Source organism: Wyeomyia smithii, chromosome 2 (assembly GCF_029784165.1).
Source record: "Wyeomyia smithii strain HCP4-BCI-WySm-NY-G18 chromosome 2, ASM2978416v1, whole genome shotgun sequence".
Classification (NCBI taxonomy): domain Eukaryota; kingdom Metazoa; phylum Arthropoda; class Insecta; order Diptera; family Culicidae; genus Wyeomyia; species Wyeomyia smithii.
In genome coordinates this window covers 36,420,712-36,447,545 of record NC_073695.1, presented here as the reverse complement: position 1 = coordinate 36,447,545, position 26,834 = coordinate 36,420,712, and the positions used below count along the sequence as shown (strand labels likewise).

The 26,834-nt window shown below is 37.4% G+C and overlaps 3 protein-coding genes across 4 annotated transcripts; 1 reads left to right on the top strand and 2 right to left on the bottom strand.

Moving 5' to 3' along the window:
* Window positions 1-299: 299 nt before the first annotated feature.
* On the top strand, window positions 300-2,264 carry LOC129724686 (folliculin). The gene is made up of 4 exons (XM_055679789.1): window positions 300-460; window positions 640-1,824; window positions 1,902-2,004; window positions 2,077-2,264. Exons 1-4 carry the CDS (start codon window positions 418-420, stop codon window positions 2,192-2,194), a joined length of 1,449 nt encoding a protein of 482 aa, XP_055535764.1. The 5' UTR covers window positions 300-417; the 3' UTR covers window positions 2,195-2,264.
* Window positions 2,210-3,288, bottom strand: LOC129724687 (60S ribosomal protein L18). 2 transcript variants are annotated; one of them, XM_055679790.1, is made up of 3 exons: window positions 3,246-3,288; window positions 2,887-2,973; window positions 2,210-2,788 (listed from the first exon to the last, which is right to left on the bottom strand). In XM_055679790.1, the coding sequence occupies exons 1-3, from the start codon at window positions 3,246-3,248 to the stop codon at window positions 2,309-2,311; spliced, it is 570 nt and encodes a 189-aa protein (XP_055535765.1). In that variant the 5' UTR covers window positions 3,249-3,288; the 3' UTR covers window positions 2,210-2,308. The 2 variants fall into 2 exon arrangements, with proteins under 2 accessions (XP_055535765.1, XP_055535766.1); XM_055679791.1 differs by having other exon boundaries at window positions 3,191-3,247.
* Window positions 3,289-7,719: 4,431 nt separating this feature from the next.
* On the bottom strand, window positions 7,720-26,593 carry LOC129724756 (putative glycerol kinase 5). Its single transcript, XM_055679904.1, has 5 exons — window positions 26,471-26,593; window positions 9,448-9,538; window positions 8,883-9,382; window positions 8,734-8,826; window positions 7,720-8,686 (listed from the first exon to the last, which is right to left on the bottom strand). Exons 1-5 carry the CDS (start codon window positions 26,591-26,593, stop codon window positions 7,907-7,909), a joined length of 1,587 nt encoding a protein of 528 aa, XP_055535879.1. The 3' UTR covers window positions 7,720-7,906.
* Between the last annotated feature and the right edge of the window lie 241 nt (window positions 26,594-26,834).

The window sequence follows — 26,834 nt, the reverse complement described above, 5'->3', positions numbered from 1 at the left end:
TATTTCGGTTGAAGTTCAAGAAACTTAGAAAGAAAAAAATTGGGTACCAAGAAACTTAGGAAGAAAAAATTTGATAATAGAAGTATGCTTAATTGAACATAAAATAATAAATAAGAATTGAGTATTATTCGCCTATTTATTGCAATTTTAATTTGTTTTATTTTCATTGACTTGCAGAAGTTGTTAAAAATAATCATTCTGGCATCAACGGTATGGAACGTTCAAAAAAATTTCGACGGGGATGACGGCCGTTACGAAAAGAAAAATAAGAAGCCAGCTGTCACGTCTTGTCTTAGATCGTAACAACCATCATCTGCGTTTCAAAATAGTTGCTTGATATTTTTTATTTTCCTATATTTTCGGTTTTAAAATTGAACAGTATTAGGTGGCTCTTAAATAATATAAGATGTGTAAAATATGAATGCAATAATTGCCTTGTGCCACTTCTGTGAGGCCCACGGTAAGCATCTCCAGTTTTTTCAATTTAACGTTGACTGAAGGAATTTTTTAGTTCGTTCTTTAGTTTTTTTGGTGCAAAAAACTTGAAAATCCATTCGATTTTGGCACGATTATCAAAAATCTAAACTCTTACCTAAGACGTTTCATGACATGTAGGAGAATAATGTTTATCACTTATAGGCCCCGGTCCTTTATTTTGCACCCAAACCCTTCGCGAGACCAACATACACCAGTTGGACATTCACTTCGACAGCGAGCGGAAAGGTTGCCCGGCATGCAACTCGATCGGGAACACGACCGGACTGGTCAGTACCGATCCGGACAGTAATGCGCACTTTGTCAGTAGCCAGGTGCCGGTGATTCCGGAAACAATTGAACTGGTAAAAAAGGCGGCTTTCCGTAGCATCAGCAGTGAGGTAAGCTCGGCGTCGGCAACTACGTCTACAGGCTCTGCAACCACCAGCAACAGTGACGGGTGTGGGTTGGTGTTTTTCGGCGACGCTCATCGAGGCCACGTGCTTAGTTGCTCGTTTCAGCTTGCCGATTCCGAGTCGCGTGGGTTTAGTAAGCTGTTTTCGATTGTGATTTTGATGAAGGATAAAATGTTTCTGCTAAACATTCAACCTTTTCTTGCCGATTGCCTGACCAAGATAGCAAAAGAACTGCAGGACTATGCGAGGACGGTTTATGATGACAATTTAAAAGCACAAGGCTCGCAAAGAGCGCAGCGAATAACGCAGGGTTACGTTAACAATTCTTCGACCACTCGCTCCTTGGTGGATTTGACTAAAAAGGAAGCAATTTTTGCCTATTTACACGCACATTTCTCGTATGTGCTGTGGGCCGGGGCAAGATATTTAACGGAGAGCATAGCTTTGGGCAGCCCATCGGTGCCACCTTGGCTAGGACGAGACACCGAGGAAGGTTTCACCATGGTGCAAACCGACAAGGAAGGATATCTAATGCGACGGATGGGGTTGGCTAAATCAGAAGAGCTCGATCGTTTGGATGAGCGGGACATGGCCAAGTACTCGCTTCGCATGTTTCGACAAGCACTGAAGGGTGATTTCGAGGCGGTATGCTTTTGTGTTCTGACGGGAATTCAAATTGTAATCCGAGCGCCACCCGTTAAGGGAAGGTGTCTAGTAAGAAACCTGAAAAAACTTTTGCCGGAACCGTTACATAAATTGGCACGATCCCATGCCGAATCCTACAAATCCGCCAATGAGTGTCGCATTATCAACCTTAGCCAGGATGCCGTAGCTCCGAATCCGTCGGCTGGAATAATGCGAATCGATCTGGTTGATGATAAAGCCCGAGACACGGTCGCTGTTTGTGTCTGGGAGGGCGAACTACCATTGAGATGTAAGTAATTTTCTTTAAAGCTTTTTCATCAAATAAAGCAGAGAAGATAATTCAATTTTTCTTATGATTGATTACAGCACCGAAGTTGCTACAAAAAATCATGAAAGCTGTCGACGAAGAACTTTTCACTGATCTGGTATTGGACAAGCACATGCGGGCGTTGATCGAAGAATGGAAAAAGTAAGTTTCGCTGTGCACGACCGGTCATTCGTTATGGCTTTCTTTCATTTCTTGCTTTTCTCTCTCTTCTAGCAAAGTGGTTTGCATCCGGAAGATGAGCTCCAATCAGGACGTATCCAAAATCAAAAAGATAATGGACATCCAACAGCAGGACCAAGTACTCATCACCTACTGGTACAGCCACTTATGACACAACACTCTGATGTTCGTGGAATTTTGTTGTATTATTATTTCACTTAATTACACAAATAATAAAAGGAGTCGGATGTTGTTTCCTTTCAACTTTTTCGATGACCGGGTTGACCTAGTTTTTGAAACCGCAGCTGCTACGGCGACCACGAGCCTTTTCGTATTTTCGTCCCTTCGACTGAACGTACGGCCGGGTGTTGGAGTGCGGAACACCGGGAGCACGGCCAAAGTGAGTGAACGCTTCGCGAGCGGTACGTTCTCCCTGCATTAGCACAGTGTTCTTTCCGGTCGGAGCGATAAGCGCGAGCTGATCGAAGGTGTAGATCTTACCTCCCCACTTCAGAATTCGTTCGCGGGCCTTTTCCGTAACACGAAGCGCACAGATGTTCATCTTCGGGACGTACAAGCTGCGGTCATCGTTGGTCACAGTTCCGACTACGACGGCGATTGTTTTCTCATCCTTACCGCGTAGCTTCAACAACTTCGCCACTCGAGAAAGAGAAATTGGTGGCTGATTCGTTCGGCTCATGAATAGACGACGAAGAATGATCTTATTGAACTTTTTGTGAGTTCTACGGTACAGGAAGCGGTATAACTAAAATGAAAACGAGAAAGATAGGGCCATGTTTACCGTTACCAAAATCTATAACCTAGCTTGCTGTAAGCGTAAACAAAATCGTAGAAGGTACTCACCTTGACCAGCAATCGCAAATAGACGTCCAGCGATTTCGGCTTGGTACGGCGAACCTTGCGGTCCCACTTGTGATTGATATCGATACCCTGAAATCAGCAGGAAACGAACAAAACAATGCTCCATTAGTAAACGTCAAAATTCCAATCCAAAGTGAAGATGCTAAATGGTACACATGCAACTCCGCGAACCCGGTTTTCATCGCGTTTTCGTTAAAAATATTCTTGTTTTCAAAGAATCTTCAATCACAACGAAGGTTTTAACTTTCACTGTACAGAAAATCACTTGAATGACTGTAAAATTTACCATATTTCTAGTTTAAAACCGATTCCAAATAAACTTTCGACGATACGACACTTACCATCTTCAAGACCGGAAAAAGAAAGAGCCAGTGCTACCAACCGGAAATTTGACTAAAATGTCAAAAGTTATGGTGGGCGTAAACAAGAAAAAATAAAAGAATTGAACAATGCCCGCCATGACAGTTGCATAGATAGGTACCATTTGTATAATACGTCCTCTTTAGTGGGAATAGGAAAATAGTTTTGTACAACCTGTTTCAACCAGCAGGATTGTGCCCGTGATTATATCTTCGGCACGTCGTATGGTTATTGATCATGCGGAGGTTACTTTTGGGCATACAATATCTATTTTTAGGTACACACTTAGAAAATAAATGACAGCAGTCACTTTTTTTTCGTAAATCTCGGTTCAACCAACTGAAATTGCAGTACTAAATATTACCGAGCTACCACTACCGAGATTTCGGATATATTTTCGGATTTAGGACCGATCGTTTGCAGACAAAACGAAGAGTTATAGCTTGAAGTTTCATCTACTGAAAATTACTTTAAATTGTTGCTCCTTTGTGCTCTAAACATTCTGCATGGGTAAAATGAAAATAGGAATCTAATATAACTAAAATAACAGTTAACAAAGCATGAACGAAGTAGAGTTTGAACTCCCCAACAAACAATTTTCCTGTGTAACAGCTTAGGGGCCGTTCCTAAACCACGTGGTCATATTTTGATCACTTTTTATACCCCCGTACCCCCCGTGGTCTTTCGTGGTCTTGTGGCCACCCCCCCCCCCTTGCGACTTTAACCAGATGGTCTGTTAATTTGTTAAGTGCCAAGAATTCGTTTAAATTATTGACATTTTTATTATTAAACTTTCAGTACATTCTATATTTCTAAACAGCCTAGTGTAACGTCTCCGCCAACCACGCTCGACGCCTGGGTTCGAATCCCACCGCAGACATAGGTGTCGATGGTTGTGAGGTGGCGTGATCCACTCACAACCAACCCAACTGGTCTAGATTCAATCCTAGCCGACACCGGGAGATTTTCTAAGGCGAAAAATCTCTGGGATCACGCCTTCCATCGCATGAGGAAGTAAAGCCGTTGGCGCCGGTCCATTAATAAACGGGTCGTGAGTTAGGGTCCTGGGTGTGGAGTCGCCTCCCTGGGCGTCGGTGTGAAAAAAAAACAGCAAAAGCTCCATTCTTGACTTGGTAGCAACATTAAATTATAAGTCAGGAAAAAAGACCACGTGGTCATTTCGTTTACCCCCCCTCCACCTCCGTGCGTGATCTTTTGACAAGCCCCCCCGTCCCCCTCTTTATGACCACGTGGTTTAGGAATGGCCCCTTATAAGCTTCAGTCACAGACAGACGTCCAAGCAAGAACAAAATTGATCGAAAATTCCGTGTAAATTTTCAAAGAGAATTGCGTTATAAATCACTTGTATACTAGCGCCGCCTGGTGACCTTATCGCTACAATACATTTTTTTCGCTGGTGTATGAGACTGGCGTCACTGGTAGCGCTATCTGGTAACGAATTGCTACTACAAAAATCTTTACACAAGTTTGAAACTCAGCTTGGACGTCTGTCTGTGCTTCAGTTCAACAGAAAAACGCTTCAAAGCAGTTTCAAAAGCTGTAAATCAACAAAATTTGTAACTGGATCATCAAACACATTAGACCCTTCCTAACAAGCAAGTTTAGTGATGTACTGCCCATAATTCAAAAATTGGCTAATATGCCATAATCGAGAAAAACGCATTTTAAAATTTTTTGTCGGTACAACATATTTTTACTGTTCATGACAATTTTTTTTTAGTATATCACCCTTCGTATATGCTGGAACCTCGCCGTTGAGTTGAAACAGAGAAATCTGCAGGAAAATTCCATCCGCCACGTATTTTCAACGCAGTAGCCGTTTTTTCAATTATAAACGAAAGGTCAGTTGACAAACCGGTGTGAAATTTGGCTAATATCCATACGATGTGAATTGTATCGTGCTCGTTGGTGATAAAAATGGTTTTAAATTTAATAAAACAACATGGAAGCACAAGTGAGGATAAACAGGACGACGAGACAATTGTTACGTGCAACAATATAACAATGTAACAAAAATATCATTAATTCATAATAATCTCACAATCCACTTTCCTTTTTTTTCTCATCCAATCCAAAATAAAATCTGAATCTTTTTTTATTAATATTACTTCTAATCAAAGAGCGAAATAGCATTTTTCAAATGTAAAGATTTATGACAGAAGGAAACAGTCACACGTTTTGATCATTGGGTTTCGCAGCGCAACAAATAAATTCTTGTAGCATCGAATATTCTTCGTGAAAAAGTCAAATTTCATGCAAGGGCCTTACGATCGCTTACCTGTCGCCAGTAACCACCAGGCTACAACACAGTTAGACGAAACACAGTACAGTAATAATACACTGGTTCGTGAACATGCCACAGGTTGAAACATATTGGATATTAGCACAGAACAGATATGCAACTTCGAACAAAACTCTGCAGCAAATCGGTGCCCAAGCTATCGCATTCATTTTTTGCTGTTCCATCCTACATTGATTTTACAGTGCATCGTTCGAACAGTTCGCTCCAATAGTTTGAACATGCACCAAAACACTATTTTTGTTTGCTTTAATAACCAGGCAAAAAGGTGATCTTGAATAGTTGAATCTATCAAAATCAAGTTCACAGGACCGACCGCACTTCACACAGGACCGCATTCAAGAGATCTTTGAAGTGGAAATTCAGTAACAATTCACAATCAACGTCAATAGAACAAATTAAACTAAAAATATTTCAACCATTCGAACATTGTCTAACAAATTTTCTTGGATCGTACACCTCACGACTGTTGAAACTATTTTAACCTGTTAGTTGATTTACTTGAATATTTTCGTTGGACTTGGAAACCGAATTTCTCGATCAATATTTTTACAATATTTTTTTCTCGTACCGTTTTTTATACCTAACATTGCTAGAAATGCATATCAGATGCGCTGTACCAGCACTGCTTACGACATTAGGTACAATGTAAAAAAATAATTGTCGTTAGTCAAGATACTCAGTTCAGGGCAACAATGAAATTCATTAACAACATATCTACATACATAGCTATACCAGCACCGGGGAAAACAAAGGATTCTCTCGACGAAAAAGCGGCGAAAGCTCATACGATCCTTTTGTTGAATGAATGGAATATAAGCGTGATGAAATTTCGAGTGTAAAATGCATTCTCTCCACCGCTAGATGTCGATACTTAAAATAAAGAGCTTTTGTCTCGTTTTTGGTTCATCAGTTGAACAGATGTGATATTAGCCAACTTCTCAATTATTTTGGATATTAGCCAAAATTGTTTCACATTTGCTGCCTTCCCAAATGCATTTTTTGACAATCGGTTTCCGTAGGGACCTCGTTTAGGGTGTGTACCATCACGAGAAACTGTTTTCTCAATTTTGGTAAAAATGGCATATTAGCCAATTTTTGAATTATGAACAGTGTACAGCTTATTATTTCCCAGGTGGTCTCGAGGTACGATGCTTCGAGTCCCGGCTCGGGAGAGACTGTTAGTGTCAGTAGTATCGTAGCGCTAGCCCCGCAATTGTCCTGTACACTAAATAGTCGACTGCGAAGTCTGTGTATAAATAACAGAAGGTCAGGTTCCGAATGGGAATGTAGCACCAGCACCACCACCACCACCATCATGTTTTCATTATATGGTCACACTCTTGCAAGGCTCATATATAATTGCTTCAAGTTTTAAACCTGTCCAAAAAAAAACTCTTCTCAACTCATGCATAAAGTTTTCAAGGTCATTACTGTTAGTACAGAATTTTTTAACTGGTAGCAATGCTAGGGAAATATATCAATACGGTTATAAATATTGATAAACATTATTGCTATTCATAATCGCATAACATTTTAACCACCATCAAATTCTTGTTATAAGTTGAATCTGAACCAAAAATTTTCATCGAAACCTGAACTCAACGTTGAGGAGATGCAGTTAGAATACACGTGGGCATATCTCACAATAGATCAACGATTGTGGTCGAGGTGAGGAAAAAAAATCGTCGTTCAAGCACGGAGAAAAGACAGACATTCCACTAGGAGCTATTTAAAAATCGCAATTAGTGCTGTCCGAAAATAGTTAGCGAACAATATGAACACGGCAAAATAGTTTATCTTTTTCACGATTAGCGTAACTCTATTTCAATAAATCTTAGTTTTAGTTAAGACTTCTGGGAGTTAATGTGTTCACTGTGGCACTTTTCTGTAATACTACACTACATTCGGGATGACATTCCAGTGAGTTTTTATGCATTTTTAACCATATTAAAAACAGTTTTTTTTCAAGTTAACAAGTGCAGTAAATTGCTTTCACTTATAAGTTACTTTTCACAATCCGAGACAGTGAGGGAGAAATGTAATACAAAAAATGCTACCAGAAATTGAGTAAACATTATTTTTTTTAAGAAAAAAAAAAATGAATTCCATTTGTGAATCAAAATTTTGTGCTATCGTTATCTTAATTACCTTCAGGAATCCTTTCTAGAAAAGGTAAGAAAAGAAGTTCATGATCTGACGCATTGAAAACTGTTAATGTGTTTCTGTTATGTCTGTACATGGCGTGATTACACGTAACTGGTTGTTCGCATGCGAACACTTTTATTTCGTCCCATTCACCATTCGCCTTTACTCCTTCTGTTAATCTTTAAACTTATCCACCAGTTGTTCCCAGCAGCGCATATTCCGTAGAAGCTTCAATTTAGTGTTCGGGCTTGGCTGAAACACTTTCTCTTCCTTCCGGAGCTGCAACAGATCCTGTTTGCTGTTCCAAATGTTAGCGCTAAGCCCGGCGAGAAGAACCGCTCCGAAGGCCGAAGCATCGGCGGCCTCTCCACGTTCGACGGGTAGGCCAGTTATGTTGGCTAACATCTGACAGATAAAGTCATTTCTCGCCACACTGCCATCGATTTTGATTTTCGAAATACTTTCCAACCCATGATGCTGTATTTCCTTGTGAACACTGACATACAGCAAGGCGACTCGGTAGACGATACTTTCCAGCAGTGATCGTATCATATGCTCTCTTCTAGTTGATTTCTTAATTCCAATAAAGCTGGATCCGGCGGTAATGTCACACGCACCAAGAACGTTAAAGTCTGATACGAAAAAGACTCCGTTGGAGTCCGAGACAGCACAGGCAAGAGCGGATGCTTCCTGACAGTTCGAGAATAGACCAATTTTTTCTCCCCAATCCATTACTGCTGTGCAGTTGGTGCACGTTTTTTCCAAAATATACATCAAATCACTCTGACTTCCGTTGCCACATTTGTAGCCGATTGATGGAGCAAAGCCACGTATCGAGGCTAGACATGTCGAACCCGTTAGGATTGATACCACAGTTGTTGCATCTAGCTTAAGGTATAGTTCGGTTTGGTCGAAACAATAGGTTCCCCACAAAGCGGCTGATGTATCTGAAATCTACTAATAGTTATTGTAAAATTGTTCAACTGCAAGAGCGCACCTACCGAAGTTCCGATCTTTATGGGACTTCCAAAAATCGAAGCATCAACGGATCCGAAGTTAAACGTATTATCTACAACAGTCGGTCGAATACTTCTCTGTAGGAATAAACGTAATAAATTTTCTTGAAATTCGAATGAAAAACGTTGATTACCCTTATGGGATACAGCATGGTAGCCCATCTTGTCCATTGCCGTGAAAAGGGGTCATAAAAACCGCTGGTAGCACAATTGGTAATATCGCTCAGATGTTCTAAGTCCCCAGCGGAATCATTTCGTTTCCGAAATTGGTAGAGAAGCCAAGAGTCGATCGTTCCGTACAAAACATTCTCATGCTTCATATCTTGCTGGATTCCAGGACTATTTTCGACCATCCATGCAAGCCGCATAGTCACGTGTTCATTGGTAACCTGGAAAACGCTCTGTGCAAGATAGCGTTGACTTCTGCTACAGCAATACAACAGACTGGCAGTCGCTTTAAATGCCTTGAACAAAAATCCATCGTTGGCGTCCTGGACCCTCTGCTTGGCCCGTAGGTCCTGTGCGGTGATGAAATTATAATACGCAGCACCGGTGGCTTGATTCCAGCAGGTGAATGAGCCCCGATGAGTGCTGATTGTCAGGAAGGCGATTTGCGCTGCCGTTAGGTTGGCTTCTGTGGGAAAAGATTTACGTTTGTGAGGGATCGTTAAAATGGAGAAGTTGGCTTGTGGTAGTTACCTGCTATTGCGGCCTTTATGGTGCTTGTGACATTGTTCCAAAGCTTAACGGGATCGATCTCCTCGAGACCGGTGGCTGTGATGAACTCAATCTGAAATTTGGACATTTTAAAAAATTTTAATTAAGGTGAAACTCCGTGCTGGAATTTTGCCCGAATTTTAAAAGATAATTTTCTCGAAAATCATTCAAGTTACGTGTGTGGAATTTTGATCGATTGTTTGCACCGTGACTTCCCTAATACATAGAAACCATAAACGGACGATAATCCATATGGTTTAACGATAACCCAGACAGTTTGGACTATACCCCGAATAGGCTGTTAAGCATGTTGTTATGGTTATTGATTATGCGGGTTATGCATAGGATAGCAACTCGCGTGCCATTTATTAGCTGGAGGCTGAGATTTACTAGGTGGAAGCTGAGGCTCAAAATTGTTTAGTAAAATGAAATCTAATCTCAAAATTGAATGAAAAAAGCCACCGTCCAGTTTCACCTGAATGCGTTTGATTGTTTTTTCTTTTCATTATCCACAATGTTCGCATGGAAAATTGAGAAGGAGCCGTCCCTGAACGCTAACTCGTATCATTTTCTTTGTGTAACAAGATTTCATTATTATTTGATCAAAATGTGTCCTACCAACTGTTACACATCTAGAAAGAATTTATCAATATTGTCAAACTTATATTATAGCCCATCGATGAACTAAGAACTAGCGGCACTGGCGTAGCATGGTGGGGGCGGCGGGGGCGGTCCGCCCCGGGTGTCACCTTCTAGGGGGTGACACCCATGAGGAAAATTTCATTAAGTGTCACTTTCATAGGGGTGATATCTGTGAGATAAACTATCCATTCGGTGGAATTTGCGGTGAAACTCTCGAAAATCATATAAATTTGCTTTTAAGAGTATAATCTCAATCAATTTTTTAGAAAATGGTAGATTTAGTGCAATTGAAAACGAACGTACTAACTCGCACAAATTTTTGATAATAAAATGATTTCACTGCAACCTGGTGGGGGTGACACCCAGGGGAAAAGGGATGATATCCGGGTTTCCGCCCCGGGTGTCACTCGGTTACGCAACGCCACTGACTAGGGGAAATTACTCAATTGCTTATCAATGCAAACGAATATACTTTCGAATGATACTACGCTATGGTATTATGATATACAACATGAGATACAAAATTTTACAGATACACACTTTGATTTTATTGCCGAGAACTCAACAATCGATAAATTCATTGAAATGTTCTGCAAGTATTCGGTAGAATTTGTCAATACACTGGTTTACGGTAGATCGATGTATTTGCCGAATGTTCGTCGGAATATATTTCTGACATTTGTTGAAACTTCGCCGAGCTCGATCAGCTGTTGGGAAGTTTGCCGAGATAAATTAAGTGTGGTACAAACTTTTTCATAATTCTTGGACACTATATATATAAATGTTGAAAATAGCGAAGATTTCCATAGAATTCTACTACAAGAATAAAAGATGGCAACCAGCACCCGACCGCATAGCTAACGAGAACTACGTAACTTATTATTCATCAAATTTCTCAGTAATATTAAATGTTTGTGCAATAATCAAAATTTTTTGGTGGTCTTACACTTCATGGGCTAATCTCTTTGAAAACTGATTTGTTGGGTGTTAGTTTGATGAAACGCAGTAAAAAAGGAATAATTGTACTTGAATTAGTTTCAGTTGGTAGACCCCTCGTTCGAAAATGGGTGAACAAGTTATTAGAAAAGTGAAAGTTTAAGTTATTTTTATTGAGCTATATCTTAAAATTTTGTTCCAAAATTATCTACAAACAGCACGTCATCATGTAGTAAACCTCTAAAACTTTCATGTAGTGTTCAAAATTTTGGCCGCCATCTTGAATTTAATCAGTAAAACGCGTTTTAGCACATCTTGGCAGACCGTCATTTGAAAACTGAGAAAAAATCTTAAAATATACATTCGAAAAAAAAAATAGGTGTAGGTTTAGGAGCCAATTTCCTTTTTGGCGCGGCCTACATAGCCAATTATGACGGTTTGGACAGTTTGAAATATTATTTATCGTTTTTTTGACGTAGGGCTACATTTTACTTTAGTAAGGCGGCATGCTGTGGAAAATGTAACGAAATATGATCTTTTAAGATGCATATTATCTTACTACCACTGAACGGATTCGAAATGCCACTGTCTCAATTGGAAGGTGAAGGTTAATTCAACCTTGTGATATAATAGTTGTCATATCTTTTAAAAATCAATCATTTTTGGTTTTGTTTCGCAGCATTCAACCAATCACCAGCTTGCTGCTGATCACCAGCGGAGAGCAGGATGGCATAGCGTGCATAGGCATGCTCCACTTTTGAGGCAAGTTTTAGCCCATTCAGACTGATTTTTTTAAGAAATTAGTTACGATCGCGATGTTCATTAGTGTAGACAAACGTATAGAAAGTTTGAGCCAAGGTTTGAGCGGTTACGCGACTCGTAAGTGTCGTAAGTATTTGTGGAGAAACAAATAGTAGCATAAAAAATAACAAGATAAAAGCGTTTTGAAAGTTTTACGCTTTGTCAAACCTTTGAAAGCGATATTTTTATAATTGAATCATTTAGTGTCGCTTTGAAGTGAGAGAAAAATATAGGATCGCACGGCAAGACGCCACAAGAAACGAACGAGCTGATTAGGAGCATGCTAGATCCGCGCGAGACCTCTAGAATAGAAATATGATTAGGAACGGGAAAACGGTTTCACGCAAAGTGTGTGTGCACTTTAAGAAGTTTGTTAGGACTTTAGGATAAGCCACTCCCATGTGAGGGGACTAAGGCGCATTTGAAGTTCACTTTCTCTTTCTAACGTTAGGACTTAATAAGAAAATGAACTACAATTGTAATGTGTTGAATGGAAGGACCCGTTAGAGAAATTCTCTCTAATTTTAATGAAAAGTCTGGCATCTAAAGGGATACTTATAGATAAAAGATTTTTGAATAGCTAAACATCGCGTGTGCAACGTGTAGTGTTAAGACGACTTTTGTAAATTTGTTAAATAAAATTAAGTTTTCCACAGTCAATTTCAAAGTACGGCATCGATCGGAAAATCGACTTTGGCAAACTCAACAACAACTTCTTCGAAGTTTCAACACTGAAACCAAATGTGTGAATTTATTAAATTAGATGCTATGGTACTGTTTTAGTAGTTTGATAACAAATAATTACAGGTCAGTCAAACAATTAAAGATTTTTAGTGAGGCATTCCCGAAATGCGATAGTTTACAGGGTGACGCCATCGCTCCTCCGATGCTTGGATTCTGTTTCGTTACACGTTAACCAATCCTAAACTCGCTTTCTGTTCGCGATTCTTTTTTAGACCAATAGTCATTTTGTGTTGGCAACCAGTGGAGCTTGACCGGTAAAGCTCTAAGCAACGCAATAAAATAATATGTTGTACCGTGGTGCAGCTTGGAAGGAGAACAATCAAATTTTTCTCGTGTCGAATGGAAGCAGATAGAGAAGGTGCCGCACTCTCAGCCACGTAATAGTTTATACGTTGTTGCGTGTTGCATATTGTAGTTGCGAGGCTGGAGCATAACAAAATTCTGTTCGTGCTAACGTGGCTGGTGCCAGACAAGAGAAATGCTGTGGAATACATTTTCTGAAACGAATTCAGCAGTTTTAGCAAATCACGCCAAACTTTTGATTAAAATCCGCTTAGTTCTGTATATATCACCAAGCAATCGAGCTGTGGTGAACATCAAACTGCTGCGTATCTGTAGCGGCCGTTGCAATTTGATAAAAATCATCAACTAACGTCTTCCAAATATGTGTAGCCTTGAAAAAGGGCGAATAATGCAATTGCAAATTTCATTTAATCATCGTATAAATGCGTCATGACCAGAACGCGTATGACGTTCACACTGACATAATACCATCATTCACTTGTCTGGTTTTTGTTTCAAAGGGATTTTAATCATAATACCACCGACAAACAGACGAGCCTCTTAAAAAAAAAAATCCTGAAAAATCTTCGAAACATTACACTTATGCGCCACCATGTAACCGTACTGCCTAAGTGCTGATTTTCGTAAAAACGATTTGTATCCTTGATTATAGCGATATCAGCGGCATTACTGATGGCTTTTGTCTTTACTGCACTACACGCAAAAGTTCAAGCTTTAATCATCCAATGTGTCCTTTCAATTCGCACAGAATTTGCTCTGACTTCGCACAACCAATGCGTGAAACGCATTAAGTCATTCGTTGTACAAGGAATACATTGACAGAGATCAATATCAGAATATGTATCATATACACAAAAATTGTAATGTCTCGGTAAACTTCGGCTTCGGGCGAACGATCAGTTTCCAGGGCGCTAAAAAAATCATCCTTTACTTTTGCGAGTTGGTGCGTATCAACGGCTCGTGCATCCCTTTAAATCGTCAGCAACCAAACCCGCCAATTGCGAACCTTGTTGCCGCAGAAGTTATTGACGCTGGTGCTTGTAACGCGGAACCGAATGCATGTGAATAAAACCAGTCATATTTAAATGCAGAATGTTTTGGACAAATCTAATGTTTTTGTTTTGATTGTTATTGATTGAATGATATTTTCAAATGACCTGATTCATGAAAGTAAATCAATCATAAAAAGGTTTCTTTTTATTGTGCCGTGTCAAATAAATGTTGTGTGAACAAAAAAAAAAGATTTCTTTAATTTAGTCAGTACCCAACTTATCAGTGTTGATTGCTGGTTGCACTGTTTTAACGATGCCAGCCTTCTGAACATCGGTTGATACTTTATAAGTGTTTGAAGCTGCGTAATACATTCAAAATACGCTAGAGCATCAAATGCGTTAGCCCAACGCACATGCTTTGTACTGGTTCCCAATTTAATCAGTAAATGTGCTAATTTCGCTCATAAATGATCTGGTTACGCACACTCCAACTTTTGCATGTAGGGTGGCATGGCAGTGAAAATCGACTTTTCGAATTTCGCTTAGAAGTGTGCTCGAGAGTTGAAAAAACCCTCCATGAAAAATTTTAGCCCAACCGGACTTTGCGAACACGCGCCTCAAAGAGGTCAAAATTTCACCTTTTTGATCGACAAAAAATGCATGAATTTGTCTATATCGATTTTTTTTTATGTCAAATGCCTTATGTGGATGGCTTCTCAGGAATTATTAAAACGTCGACATCTGAAAGTCAGGTACATTGAAAATTCTCAAGCTTGGAGTGAATGGAATATATGAGAATTTTGCTTAGAAGTAGGGCTCAGAAGTCTCGTCTTCTCGAAAAAAGCACTAGAAATAACGGGTTCGGGTACGAAAATATCGGGTTATCCAAGAGGTAATTCATTAACTTCCCAGGGTCCGATTAATCGGTAGGTACAACAGCAAAATAATTGTCACAATCGACCACTAGATGAGGTTAACTCAAACGCTCCTTCTCAGAATGTTTATCGCCGGCCAGACCATCAACATTGAGGCACACGCAACCGTTCGTGTCAGCAGGCAGACGCTAAATGAAAAAAAAGAAACCTGAAAAAAAATTTAAGATGTACAGTAAACGGACAATGTTTTGCCTTTCTCCTAGAAAGGTATAGCAATCACTTGCAAAACCGAAAGTATAAAAGTGCTTCAAAGGGCCGAATGGCATATATCACTCGACTCAGCCCGACGAGCTGAGCATTTTCTGTATGTGTGTGTGTATGTGCAGATTTTTATTCTCACTCACTTTTCTCAGAGATGGCTAGACCGATTTCCATGAAATTAATTGCAAATGAAAGGTCTTGTTGCCCCATAAGACCCTATTGAATTTTATTGTTATCGGATTTTTAGTTTAGAGGTTATGCTTAAAAATGTGAAAATCATGAAACATCAATATCTCAGAAACTACACAACCGATTTGAACAAAATTGGTCTTAAAAGAACGGGCTACCTAGAAAACCCTTAAGTTTTGAATTTCATAAAGATTGAACTTGTGGTTCAAAAGTTATGAAAAGAAACGTGTTCTGAAGACTGTTTAATCTTACTCATGTTTCTCAGAGATGGCTGCACCGATTTTCATAAAATTAGTGTCAAATGGAAGGTCTTATTGCCCCATAAGACCCTATTGATTTGTTTTGCAATCGGACTATTACATTGCCTGTTATGCTTAAAAATGTGAAATCCAGCTATGCAAAGGAACATATTTCGAAGACTACTTGGACTCACTCATTTTTCTCAGGGATGGCCGACCCGATTTCCACAAAATTAGTGTCAAATGAATGGTCTAGCTGCCTCATAAGACCCTATTGAATTTTACTGTAATCGGACTGTAACTTCGTCTGTAATGTACCGAAATGTGAAAATCACGAAACTTCATTATCTCAGAAACTACACAACCGATTTGATTATTATTATCAGATGAGCGGGCTAGTTAAGAGTTAACTGATGAATTCTGATTGAACACGTGGTTTCAAACTTTGGCTGCCCTACACGTTCCTGAATCGAACTTAAGCAACCGTTATGTATTAAATTGTTAATAAAACAACGAAAGTCTATTATCTCAGAGATTACATGACTTATTTGAACATACGAACGAGTCATCTCTCAAACTTACAAATAACAAACATCATAACAATTTGATATGTGGCTTAAAATTTATGGAAAGAAGAGAAATTCAAAGACTATTCAAAACTATACCTGCTTTGATCGATATATGTGGCCTCAACATAATTTAAATGTGGTGTCGTACTATTTGAACGTTCCAAGTTCATTGATTCCTTGCGATTTGTTTGAAGTCTGCAAATGCACGACGAATCGGCCATAGGATATGATCAAAGTCAAATAACAAATCTGTACATCGCCTTAATTCTGAATATATTATATTGGGTGGTATTCTGTCATTATCAGCAGACTTTCTGGCATCAATCTGACACCGGAAATACCCATATTGGGAGGTATTTTTGGTTGTTTTCCAGAAACTAAAAGTGGTCGTCTTCAAATTCAAAATAGTGTCCAGGCTCAATGTTTGGTTTCTATGTGTCATCACGTTTACGGAAATATCCATATTGAGTATTATTCGGTCATTTCCGACTGTTGCCTATTAGTTGCCATTTAGCAATTCAAAATGGTGCCTGAGGTCAATTGTTAGCTCCTTGCATCATTCTTAGTCAGCCTATACACCAGAGAGGCGCCGAGACACTCACCGTTAAGGCAACTGTCAACATCAAAACGGGCGATCTGTATAATTTTGCATTGCCGTTATCCGTTTTGATGTTGACAGTTGCCTTAACGGTGAGTGTCTTGTCATTTCTCATATCTATAGGTTCACTAATCATTCTGGTTCCAGAGATACTCATATTGGATAGTATTTGTTTATTTTAGGCTGTTTTTCACAAACCGGTAGTCGCCATCTTGGATTTAAAAATGGTATTTAGGATACTGGTTAAAGAAAAACTCATATTGGGTGATATTTGGTCACTTTGGACTGTTTTTCAGAAGCCGAAAGTCGTCATTTTGAACTTTAAAATTGCCTGTGAAACCAATTTCTGTCATCTGGGCGTAATTCTGGTTCCGAAAACATTCATATTGAATGGTATTTGGTCATTTCCGGCTGTTTGCCAGACACCGGAAGTCACCATCTTGAAATTCAAGATTGTGTCTGTGATCAATTTTTAGCTTCTGTGCATCTTTCTGGTTCCATAAATACTAATGTTTAATGGGAATCGTCCATTTCAGGCTGTTTTCCAGAAACCGGAAGTCGCCATCTTAGAATTTAAAATGCTATCTGTGGCCGATTTTAGCTCCTGTGTATTATTCTAGATCCGGATATTATTATATTGGGTGGAAATCGGCCATTTTCGGCTGTTTTCCAGAAACCGGAAGTTGCCATCTTACAATCCAAAATGTTGTCTGAGGTCGATTATGGAACATATTTGTTACCACTAAAAACATTTACCTGCCAAATTTTGTTCCATTTGGTTGATTAGTTCTCGAGATGTGCACACATTTGTGTTTCATCCAACTATTATGGACATATTATTTACCCCTTAAAACATCCACATGAGCAAGATCGCGCCAAATGACCAATGGTCGAATATCGACCATTTTTGATTTGAATGAAACTTTGCACACGTATTTGGCTTAGCAAACTGAGCATTTTCCACAGATGGAGAGATTTTTTACACCCATGAGTTACATTCTAAAAGGGCGTATACCTTTTGGCATAGGTTTTATTCGAAGCATTGTAGCCCAGAAACCGTTGGTTGTATAGAAAAACTGTCTGAGAATGAGTTGTAGTGAATTAAAAATGTACCATAAAAAATATACACTGTACAAAAAAAGTTTTTTTTGACCAAAAAAATTAAAAATAAACATTAAATTTCAATTTAAAAAAAAGAGTTGATTTTTTTTTTATTTTTTTATTAAAGAAACTTGACGTTAATACGCAACTCTTAAAAGAAAGTCCAGGATGGAGAAATGAAAAATATTTTTTTTATGGTAGGATATTTTTTTTATAAAAATTCTAATTTAAACATTTTTAAAAATATTTGTATTCTGATGATTTCAAAAGATGCAGAGAGTCATTCTGAATCAAAAAGCTTTCGGTAGTAAACATTCTAAACGCATGGGTTTTCGAGTTATTTTAAATTTAAGCTCGATAAATTAATTATATTTCGGAAAATACACGTTTTTCTTAATTTGTCCATGGTTCTCCAGCAAAAACCTTACGTTCATTGGAATGCTTGATTAAAATATACAATTCATTCCTTGACAACAAAATGATTGGATAAATAACTCAAGCGCTATACCTTATCCTACCTACACGTTCCCCCTTGCCGAATGTTTTATAAAAAAATATGTTTGTCGTGCAACACTACCTACTCGTTTACTAATAATAACTGTTTGTAAAGTACGCAACCAATAACTACTGGGTTACCTATAATATCTGTTCTCGTATATAAATACGATTGCACTACTCCAGATGTGTTAGTAACAGTTTGCATTTTGTGAAGATGAATAAAGTGAAAATGGAATACACCAAGCCCAAATGCTGTAAACCCTTTCCTGATCATCGGTGCTCATCAAGCTTACGCAATTTAAACGAAAACGTTATTGCAAAATTAAAAATATTGAACAGTCAAGCTCATTCTAATACGTCTTCATCAATTTGTGGTTCGTGTAGTTATTGGAATGATAGTCAAGCCACCATTCATCCCTTCGTTGTTTACTATTCAGAATCTGGAACTCTAAAGAATATCAGCTTCATCATAATATCGGATATACTCCATCATGATACTGTTGCGGTTCAGGTGTTCATTGCCAATTTAATGAGTTTTTTGAAAACAACAATAGAGTTAAAAAAAGCGATATTAATGTCTGATGGAGTTGCCTCACAATATAAAAATAGAAAAAACTTTGCAAGTTCAAAACAAAATATAACGTCGATGCAGAGTGGCATTTTTTTGCGACTTCTCATGTTAAAGGTCCATGCGATGCAATTGCTGGCATATTAAAACGAATGGCAGGAAATGCAAGATTAGCTAAAGAACATGAACATCCCATTACAAGCGCAAAAAAATTGGATGATTGGTCTAATCAGAAAAATAATAAAAATTCATCAAACATGTCATTTAGTTGGGTATCATATGAAGAATATGAACAAGGAGTAACAGAATGGAGCAATATTTTCGCGTCCATTCGGCCTCGCGTCCATTCGGCCTCGCTTCCATTCGGCCTCGCGTCCATTCGGCCTCGCGTCCATTCGGCCTCGCGTCCATTCGGCCTCGCGTCCATTCGGCCTCGCGTCCATTCGGCCTCGCGTCCATTCGGCCTCGCGTCCATTCGGCCTCGCGTCCATTCGGCCTCGTGTCCATTCGGCCTCGCGTCCATATGCCTCGTGTCCGTATGCCTGCCGTCCATTATGCCTAGCGTACTATGCCTCGCGTCCGTATGCCTCGCGTCTGTATGCTTAACGGGGTGTCATCGTCTCAAACTATCATAGGAACCTTTATCGGCACCAAAAACCAAATTTTCACGTCGATCGGTTCGGTAGTTTTCGGGCCTATATGGATCAGACAGACAGACAGACTTGACTGCATTTTTATATGTAAAGATTACAACATCAACATTTTAGAACCTAAAGAGTGAATATACATATATTGGATTGAAGCGTTCATGTAAATCTATTTTTACAAATAAAAAATTTAATGAGAAAGGCTGGGTCTGACCGCTAGGTGGATTAATTTAGGTTTTGTTGTTGAATCTACCACCGACAATAATTTTACCATGAAAAACACTGTCAGTGACTTCAAAATGTATGGGAAAATGCCTGGAAAAATGCTGTTGAGATACATAATGACCCCCCTTTTTCATGGTAAAAATGGCAAAAACGATGTTTTTTGTTGTTGTGGACAATGATATTTAATGTAAAATTGATGTATTTACAATGAAAAACATAGTTATATTATAGTACAACAATGTACAATTACAGCAACTTTTAAGGTTTTTTTAATGTTATTTTTTTTCGGGAAGGCTTTGTAAAAGTGCAAGTACATATACTAGGGTGGGGAATGATCGATTTTCCAGAACCAAGTTTTTTTGGTTCCTTTTGAGGTCCCCAACAACCCTAAACTTACCTGAAGTCGATTGGTTTTGTCTCCGCTTAGCGCATTGCATTTCAAATTTGTATGAAAATTTATATGGGAAAACCCACTTTTTTGCATTTGCCTTTCTAGAAAGCTCAATAATGCTCTAATAATGCACTACATTATGTTAAAGTATAGTATTTTAGATGCCTAACAACTTTGCAGAGGACACTGAAGAGCTAGAATGTCCCTAAGAAGAGCTACAGCTGTTCAAAGTTGAGTATGTCGATTTCAACGCAAAAAATCTTCTTTTCTGCCAACATTACCAATGTACCGGCGTCAGTAGGATTCCCATCAGAAGTAACCTGTCGTAACGAGTTTATACACTCAGCTGGACCAAGCAAACAAATTTAGGTCAATATTCTAGGCGTAAATGGAATCTACAACGTGTTTCAGAGGTTACCAAATTACGTGAAATTTCGGTTTTCGAAATTTTATTTTTGATGCCAAATGACTTAAAATTGCATGAAACGTCGAGAATTGGTGTCATCTGAAAAAAATTTTTTTTTGCAAAAATCTGCTCTCTGGGACTTAGTCGTTTTTTTAATTGTGGAAGGCGGAGTTCAAAATTTTTAGATTTGTTCTTTTGAAATTGATCACTAGTCTCTTGAAACAGCTTGTATAATGATATACATCGAATACATTATGTTTCATTAGGGTGGTTCATTTATTCGACATAGGTTGGTTCATAATATTGTGTAAAAATGAGTATAAAATGAAAAAAATCACTTTTCACAGAATACCAATAGAAAAATTACTGAAAATATAATATTTGTTATATCATTGTCGTTTGGGTGGCAATGTTGAATTGGAAAAATTATATGTAAAATAGCAAGATATTACAAACAAATTTACAAAATGTATCAAAAAACTACTCTGTGCAAAGTAAAATTATCTCAACCAAAATTAAGATTGTGTCTCGCGGAAAATGTTGAAAGCTTTCATGTCATTTGCAAAATCACACGCGAGAGATACATGGAATTCGAATATTTGAAAAATGTTTTCCATTCCAAGTGTCTTAAAAGTACATGAAACGGTGGAAACTGATGGAATATGTTTTATTTTATTTTGTTTGAAAAATCTACTCTCTAAGACACTTGTACTTGTTCTTTCGAATGTTGTACCAGACAATTTATTCGTTTTATTTACCACAATAATGTCCTTTGCCAACACTTGATTGAACACACAGTGCTCTGGCTTATATAATCGGACAAAAAACTGTATCGATGTTATTCAGTGATAATGAGAGTATAGGGATCTCAATCAGATACGCAACACAATTGACTCGTTGTTTCTGGGTTTGCGTCGTTTTGACAGTTCGACCATATATTTTCTGTCAAGTTTACATCATCAGAACGTGAACGTGCACATTGGCTGAAAATTTGCATAGGCGTTTTTATAGGCAAAAGATGCCATGTTGTGCTATTGGTTTAATATTTTGAAACACAACTCATTTTTGAAAAGCTATTGAAAATGCTATTTCGGATAGGTATTGATGATTACAAATATTTTAAGAGCCAACACGGTTCGTTTGCGTGGTGTGACGTATTCGGCAAAGTTGTAGATAATAGTTTTGTTTTTCAAAAAAAAAATATATATATATATACACTCTAAAAAGAAATTATTAATTTATTGAAAAAAAAATTAAAGAAAGTTATAAGTTAATTATCCAAAACAGCCCATTCAAAAAAACTGATTTTGTATAAAACCTACGAAAGTTTACCTGAACAACGAAACTGGCCATGGAGAAATCAGAAAAAAAAGTTATAATTATTTTTTAATTTAATTTTTTTCCCGGGGTACATTTTTTTTCGAAGAACAAAGTTATTATTTACAACTTTGCCAGATACACTATGCCAATCAAATAAACCGTTTTGACTGTAGAAATATTTTCAATTCGTCATAGAGTGCTCTATTGGAAATTAAAAATATGTCTACAGTCGAAACGGCATAGTGTCTTCGGCAAAGTTGTAAATAAAATTTTGTCCTTCCAAAAAAAAGCCTTTAAAAAAATGAAAATATATTTCTTTTTTCCAAAAAAAAAATTTTTTTTCAAAAAATTGTAACATATTTCTCTTGATTTCTAAATGGTCGGACTGGTTTCAGTGTTTTGGTAATGTTTTGTTTGTGTTTATTGAAAAAATCAAGTTTTTAAAAAATGAGCGCTTTTGAATAATTAATTTTTAATTTTTCTTAAATTGAATAAGCAAATAATTTTTTAAGTGTATTTTTTTGGAAAGACAGAATTATTATCTACAACTTTGTCGAAGACGTCACACCAATCAAACGAACCGAAGTGCTTTTTTTATTTTATACTCATTTTTCACGATATTATGAACCACCCTATGCCGAATAAATGAACCACCCTAATGAAACATAACTTATTCGATGCTAGTTATAGTGTATATCATTATACAAGCTATTTCGAGAGACTAGTGATAAATTTCAAAAGATACATTCTAATCATTTTGAACTCCGCCTTCCACAATTGAAAAAACGACTAAGTCCCAGAGAGCAGATTTTTGCAAAAAAAATTTTTTTTTTCAGATGACACCAATTCTCGACGTTTCATGCATTTTTAAGTCATTTGGCATCAAAATAAAATTTCGAAAACCGAAATTTCACGTACCCCCCCCCCCCCCCCTTGGGTGATTTTTTGGTTTTCGAAAAAGACAAACTTCAATCGCTTTGCGCTACGCCATTTTAAGTCCGATTGAGCTGAGATTTTGCACAGGGTGTTTTTTCGGGCAGGTGTACATTTTGTATAGGGGTTTTTTTTTGAAATTCGAGATGACCATTTTGGCTGGCACCCTAATATTTATATTGTTTACTGCCAGACTGCTACTGCCTCCCAATAAACGTTACACCCTGATTTCGGTATAGTAAAGAAATAAGAAATACGTAGTCTTATGACAAAAAACATATACACTAGGCTGTCCCAAAAAAAATCGATGTTGAAAAAGTCAGGGTGCTCAGCCCTAACTTGAAAGATAATGTTATTTATAGCATTTTTGTAGAACATTTCGACTTTCTAAAAGGTCGTTTTCAGGTTGCCCAAACGTGATTTATGAAAAAATGACTTTTTCAAGCTACAAAACCACTCTTTTGCACTTTTTCAAATCTGTTCGATTCCGAAATTTTTCCATATATTTTTTTATTTTTGTGGTGTTGTTTTTGAATATTTTGCATGGTTTGGTTCAGCATCGCATTCAATTATTTGACTCACAGAGCCCACTGAACATCACGAAAAAGTGAATTTTCCTATTAATTTTCAAATAAAACCCTTCAAAACACATATAAAATTTTTTTTTATCAAGAACTGAATTGTTTACTACAAAGCGGAATTCAAGACGAAAATTTACATGAAAATAGATCCTTGATATCTTATCGGGGGACTGAGATATCGGTGTTTTTACATGTGATGGAACTCAATATCTCCATTGCACAGTGTTTTATTTTGCCGTGCGTATAATATACTAAATAGTGATTCAAATGTAGATTATAGCCATGAGGTATGTTCGGAGAAGTTTCAGAATATTCAAAAAAACATCTTTTGATGTAGAAAGAAGGATGATCAATCCACCAATAAGTGAGATAAAAAATTGACTTTTTGATCAGAATGAGATAGACGCAAGGTGTCTTCGACAAAGTTTTAGGTTATCTTAAAACAAGAAACTTTACCGAAGACATCATGTTTCTATCTCTTACATATTACGAGCAACATTGAGTTTTCTATGAGAAGGCACGAAAAATCATAATTTTCGTTCTAACTTTTTTCGCAGATTTTTCCAAATTTTGAAACCTTCTACTAAGTTATCAGCCATCCAAAAATGCATTTGTTTTCTGAACATTGTTATTTTTTATCTCCCAAAATAAAACAGTTATTTAACATATTTGTTAAAATGCATTGTTTTCCATCACATAGAAAAATGCCAATATCTCAGCTCCTCGATAAGATATCAAGTATCTTTTTTCATGTAAATTTTCGTGGTAAATCCCACTTTGCAATGAAAATTTCAGTTTTTGCTCAAAGTTTTTTTTATTTGTGTTTTGAAGGGTTTTATCTAAAAATTATTAGAAAAAATATTTTTTTTGTAATGTTCAATGGGCTCTGGGAGTCAAAAAACTGAATACAATGCTGAACCAAACCAGTAAAAATATTCAAAAACAACACCACAAAATAAAAAAAATGTACGAAAAATGTAGGAATCGAACAGAATTGAAAAAAGTGCAAAAAAGTGGGTTTGTAGCTTAAAAAAGTCATTTTTTCATAAATCACGTTTGGGCAACCTGAAAACGACCTTTTAGAAAGTCGAAATGTTCTACAAAAATGCTATAAATAACATTATCTTCAAATTTAGGGCTGTGCACCTTGACTTTTTCAACATCGATTTTTTTTGGGACACCCAAATATACACACTCAAGCAGCGTTTTTCTGGATTATTACGATTTTTCAGGATGGGCAGATTTAAAGTCCAATCTTCTAGATTTTTCATAAATGATTCAGATTTATCCAGATTGTATTTTCTTTGTCTCGTAAAAAAAGCATCACGTTAAAATTTTACAATTTTGTCACCTTAAATGTTGCGTACCTCAAGAATTTTATCTGAAAAAATAACCTTTTGTCCCACGAAATGACTGCCAGATTGTTTTTGCTTTTTCCAGATATTGATAAAATTGGTCAGACAACTAGTAGCGATGGTGTAATTTGATATTTTTCGGTTCAACTAAAACTCAATATTTTTTGTGGAACCCGAACCTTTGATTTTTATTTTGGTTAAATCTAAACCCGGACCGAACTTATCACGATATGAACTTGATTTTTTATAGCATTTCGAGACTTAATTCCAAAACTTTGAACTTTGAACGGTATCGAAATGTTAGTGATTTTTAAAGCTGTACGATATTAGATACCATCAACTAGTGATTTGGTCAGTACACTGAATTCTGTTTTTACGCGACTTTTTTTACGTGATTTTATTTTGCACGATTTTTTTACGCGATTTTCTCGAAATTACGCGATTTTTTTTACACGATTTTCTCGAAATTACGCGATATGTGAAATGCAAAATATTGTTTATGAGCCAAGATGTAACACACACACAAACATACACACACATACACATGCATACAAATACATACACACACACTTACCACATAGCAAAAGATTTTGTAACGACGCAATTTTTTTTACGCGATTTGCTCCAAATTACGCGATTTTTTTACGCGATTTGTTCAAAATTACGCGATTTTTTTTACGCGATTCTTTATTAGCGCGCACGCATCAATCGCGTAAAAAGAGAATCCAGTGTACTACTAATGTTAGTGTTAGTAAAATCATAGCACTAGCCCCGCATTTGTCATGTTACTAACAATTGGCACCGATGTTTGTGTATAATAAAACAGAAGGTCAAGTTCCGATAGCCGAATGTAGCACCAGGGCTTTGCTTCGCTTTAACTATTCCTCACTTGTTTTCTTATGATTCATTTTGGAAAACTTAACATGTGAAATATAGTTCTAGAGAAACATTTCAAAAGGTCCTATCTGATTTAATCGATTTTTTGATCGATCGCTTTCATTCAATTAACACAACTTATTAAATATTTTTTATGACACGTTATTTGCAGTAGTTGATAGCGGAGGGATCACTCTAGCCTTCCAAATGAAAACCATGTGCATGTGCAAAAATTACGACTTGATTATGATTTTTATTAAGTTTGTGGATCACTTCATTGCGCTTGGGTTTATTTGTTTAACGCATGCACACATTAAAGCACTACTACAGTCCAAAAACAAAGTACTCAAGAAAGTGGTTTAAGTTCCAATAACAGTCAGTCACAGTCGTGTATCGTATCAAAAGTTTTCGCATTTCTTCGTTGTCGAATGTTGCGTGAGCGTAATTTGAACATATAGAATAGAACTGTTGACGGTTTCATTCTTTGAATTGTCAGTAACAGTGGAGCGAATCTCAATTAAAGGCCTTTAGTACACACTAGTGACAAATATGTAACGAGTAGCGAAAAGTTGAGGTTTATACTCGGATGGTTTAGATTAATTTTTACTTCACCCGAAGAGCAAAACGTCAGTTCATATGAATTAAAAACTGCAGCATGGTGAATAACAGTGTTTTCCAAAACGATTCAATGTATTTTTCACAACAGACGCCGCATGCGAAAACGTCAGACTTTTCACTTGGTCAGAAGTTAACACATAAAAATTTACAGTTTTCTTCATCTTTCGCACAATTAATTTCACAACCGTGTTCATGATACCATTTTAGAACACCGCAATCTATTATTTTGATTAACATCCATAGCACCATAAGAAGATAAAAGCTTTACAATACTTTTCAAGGTTAGAACATGGTTCACTTCAAAAATAATAAACCGTCACAAATATTCCACACCCACCTGTTCGTTTGCTGACCCTACAACCTCGACGCGGGATGCATCACGAAACAGTGCATAAATGAAGCATTTCACCTGCTTCTGGTCGACATTCAGTGCGGCGACATACTTGACCGCGGTTTCCATGGCTCTTTCCAGTGTTTGGAGTATGTACCTAGGCTAGCAGCAGCACCAGTTCCGAGCAGAAAATGCAACGCGACAACCACCTGCGACGCGATCAAACAGTTAACTGACGATCGCCCCCATCAAATTGTTCAGCCAACCATCATTTCAAAACAAAAACGCTCTAATAGTTAATGCATTATTAATTAGGTAATTGGTCAATTGGCCCGAAACACTAACGTTAATAAAACGACGAAGACACAGG

What these genes read in the sequence shown, in the direction of transcription:
- LOC129724756 (XM_055679904.1), bottom strand. Translation starts at nt 26,593, where the DNA reads ATGGAAACCGCGGTCAAGTATGTCGCCGCACTGAATGTCGACCAGAAG. An exon ending in TAGGGTCAGCAAACGAACAG is followed by an intron (nt 9,539 to 26,470) that starts GTGGGTGTGGAA and finishes TCCAAATTTCAG; the next exon opens with ATTGAGTTCATCACAGCCAC. An exon ending in CCATGCTGTATCCCATAAGG is followed by an intron (nt 8,827 to 8,882) that starts GTAATCAACGTT and finishes TTATTCCTACAG; the next exon opens with AGAAGTATTCGACCGACTGT.
- LOC129724687 (XM_055679790.1), bottom strand. An exon ending in ATTTGCGATTGCTGGTCAAG is followed by an intron (nt 2,789 to 2,886) that starts GTGAGTACCTTC and finishes TTTTCATTTTAG; the next exon opens with TTATACCGCTTCCTGTACCG.
- LOC129724686 (XM_055679789.1), top strand. Translation starts at nt 418, where the DNA reads ATGAATGCAATAATTGCCTTGTGCCACTTCTGTGAGGCCCACG. An exon ending in CCACTTCTGTGAGGCCCACG is followed by an intron (nt 461 to 639) that starts GTAAGCATCTCC and finishes TATCACTTATAG; the next exon opens with GCCCCGGTCCTTTATTTTGC. An exon ending in TTGATCGAAGAATGGAAAAA is followed by an intron (nt 2,005 to 2,076) that starts GTAAGTTTCGCT and finishes TCTCTCTTCTAG; the next exon opens with CAAAGTGGTTTGCATCCGGA.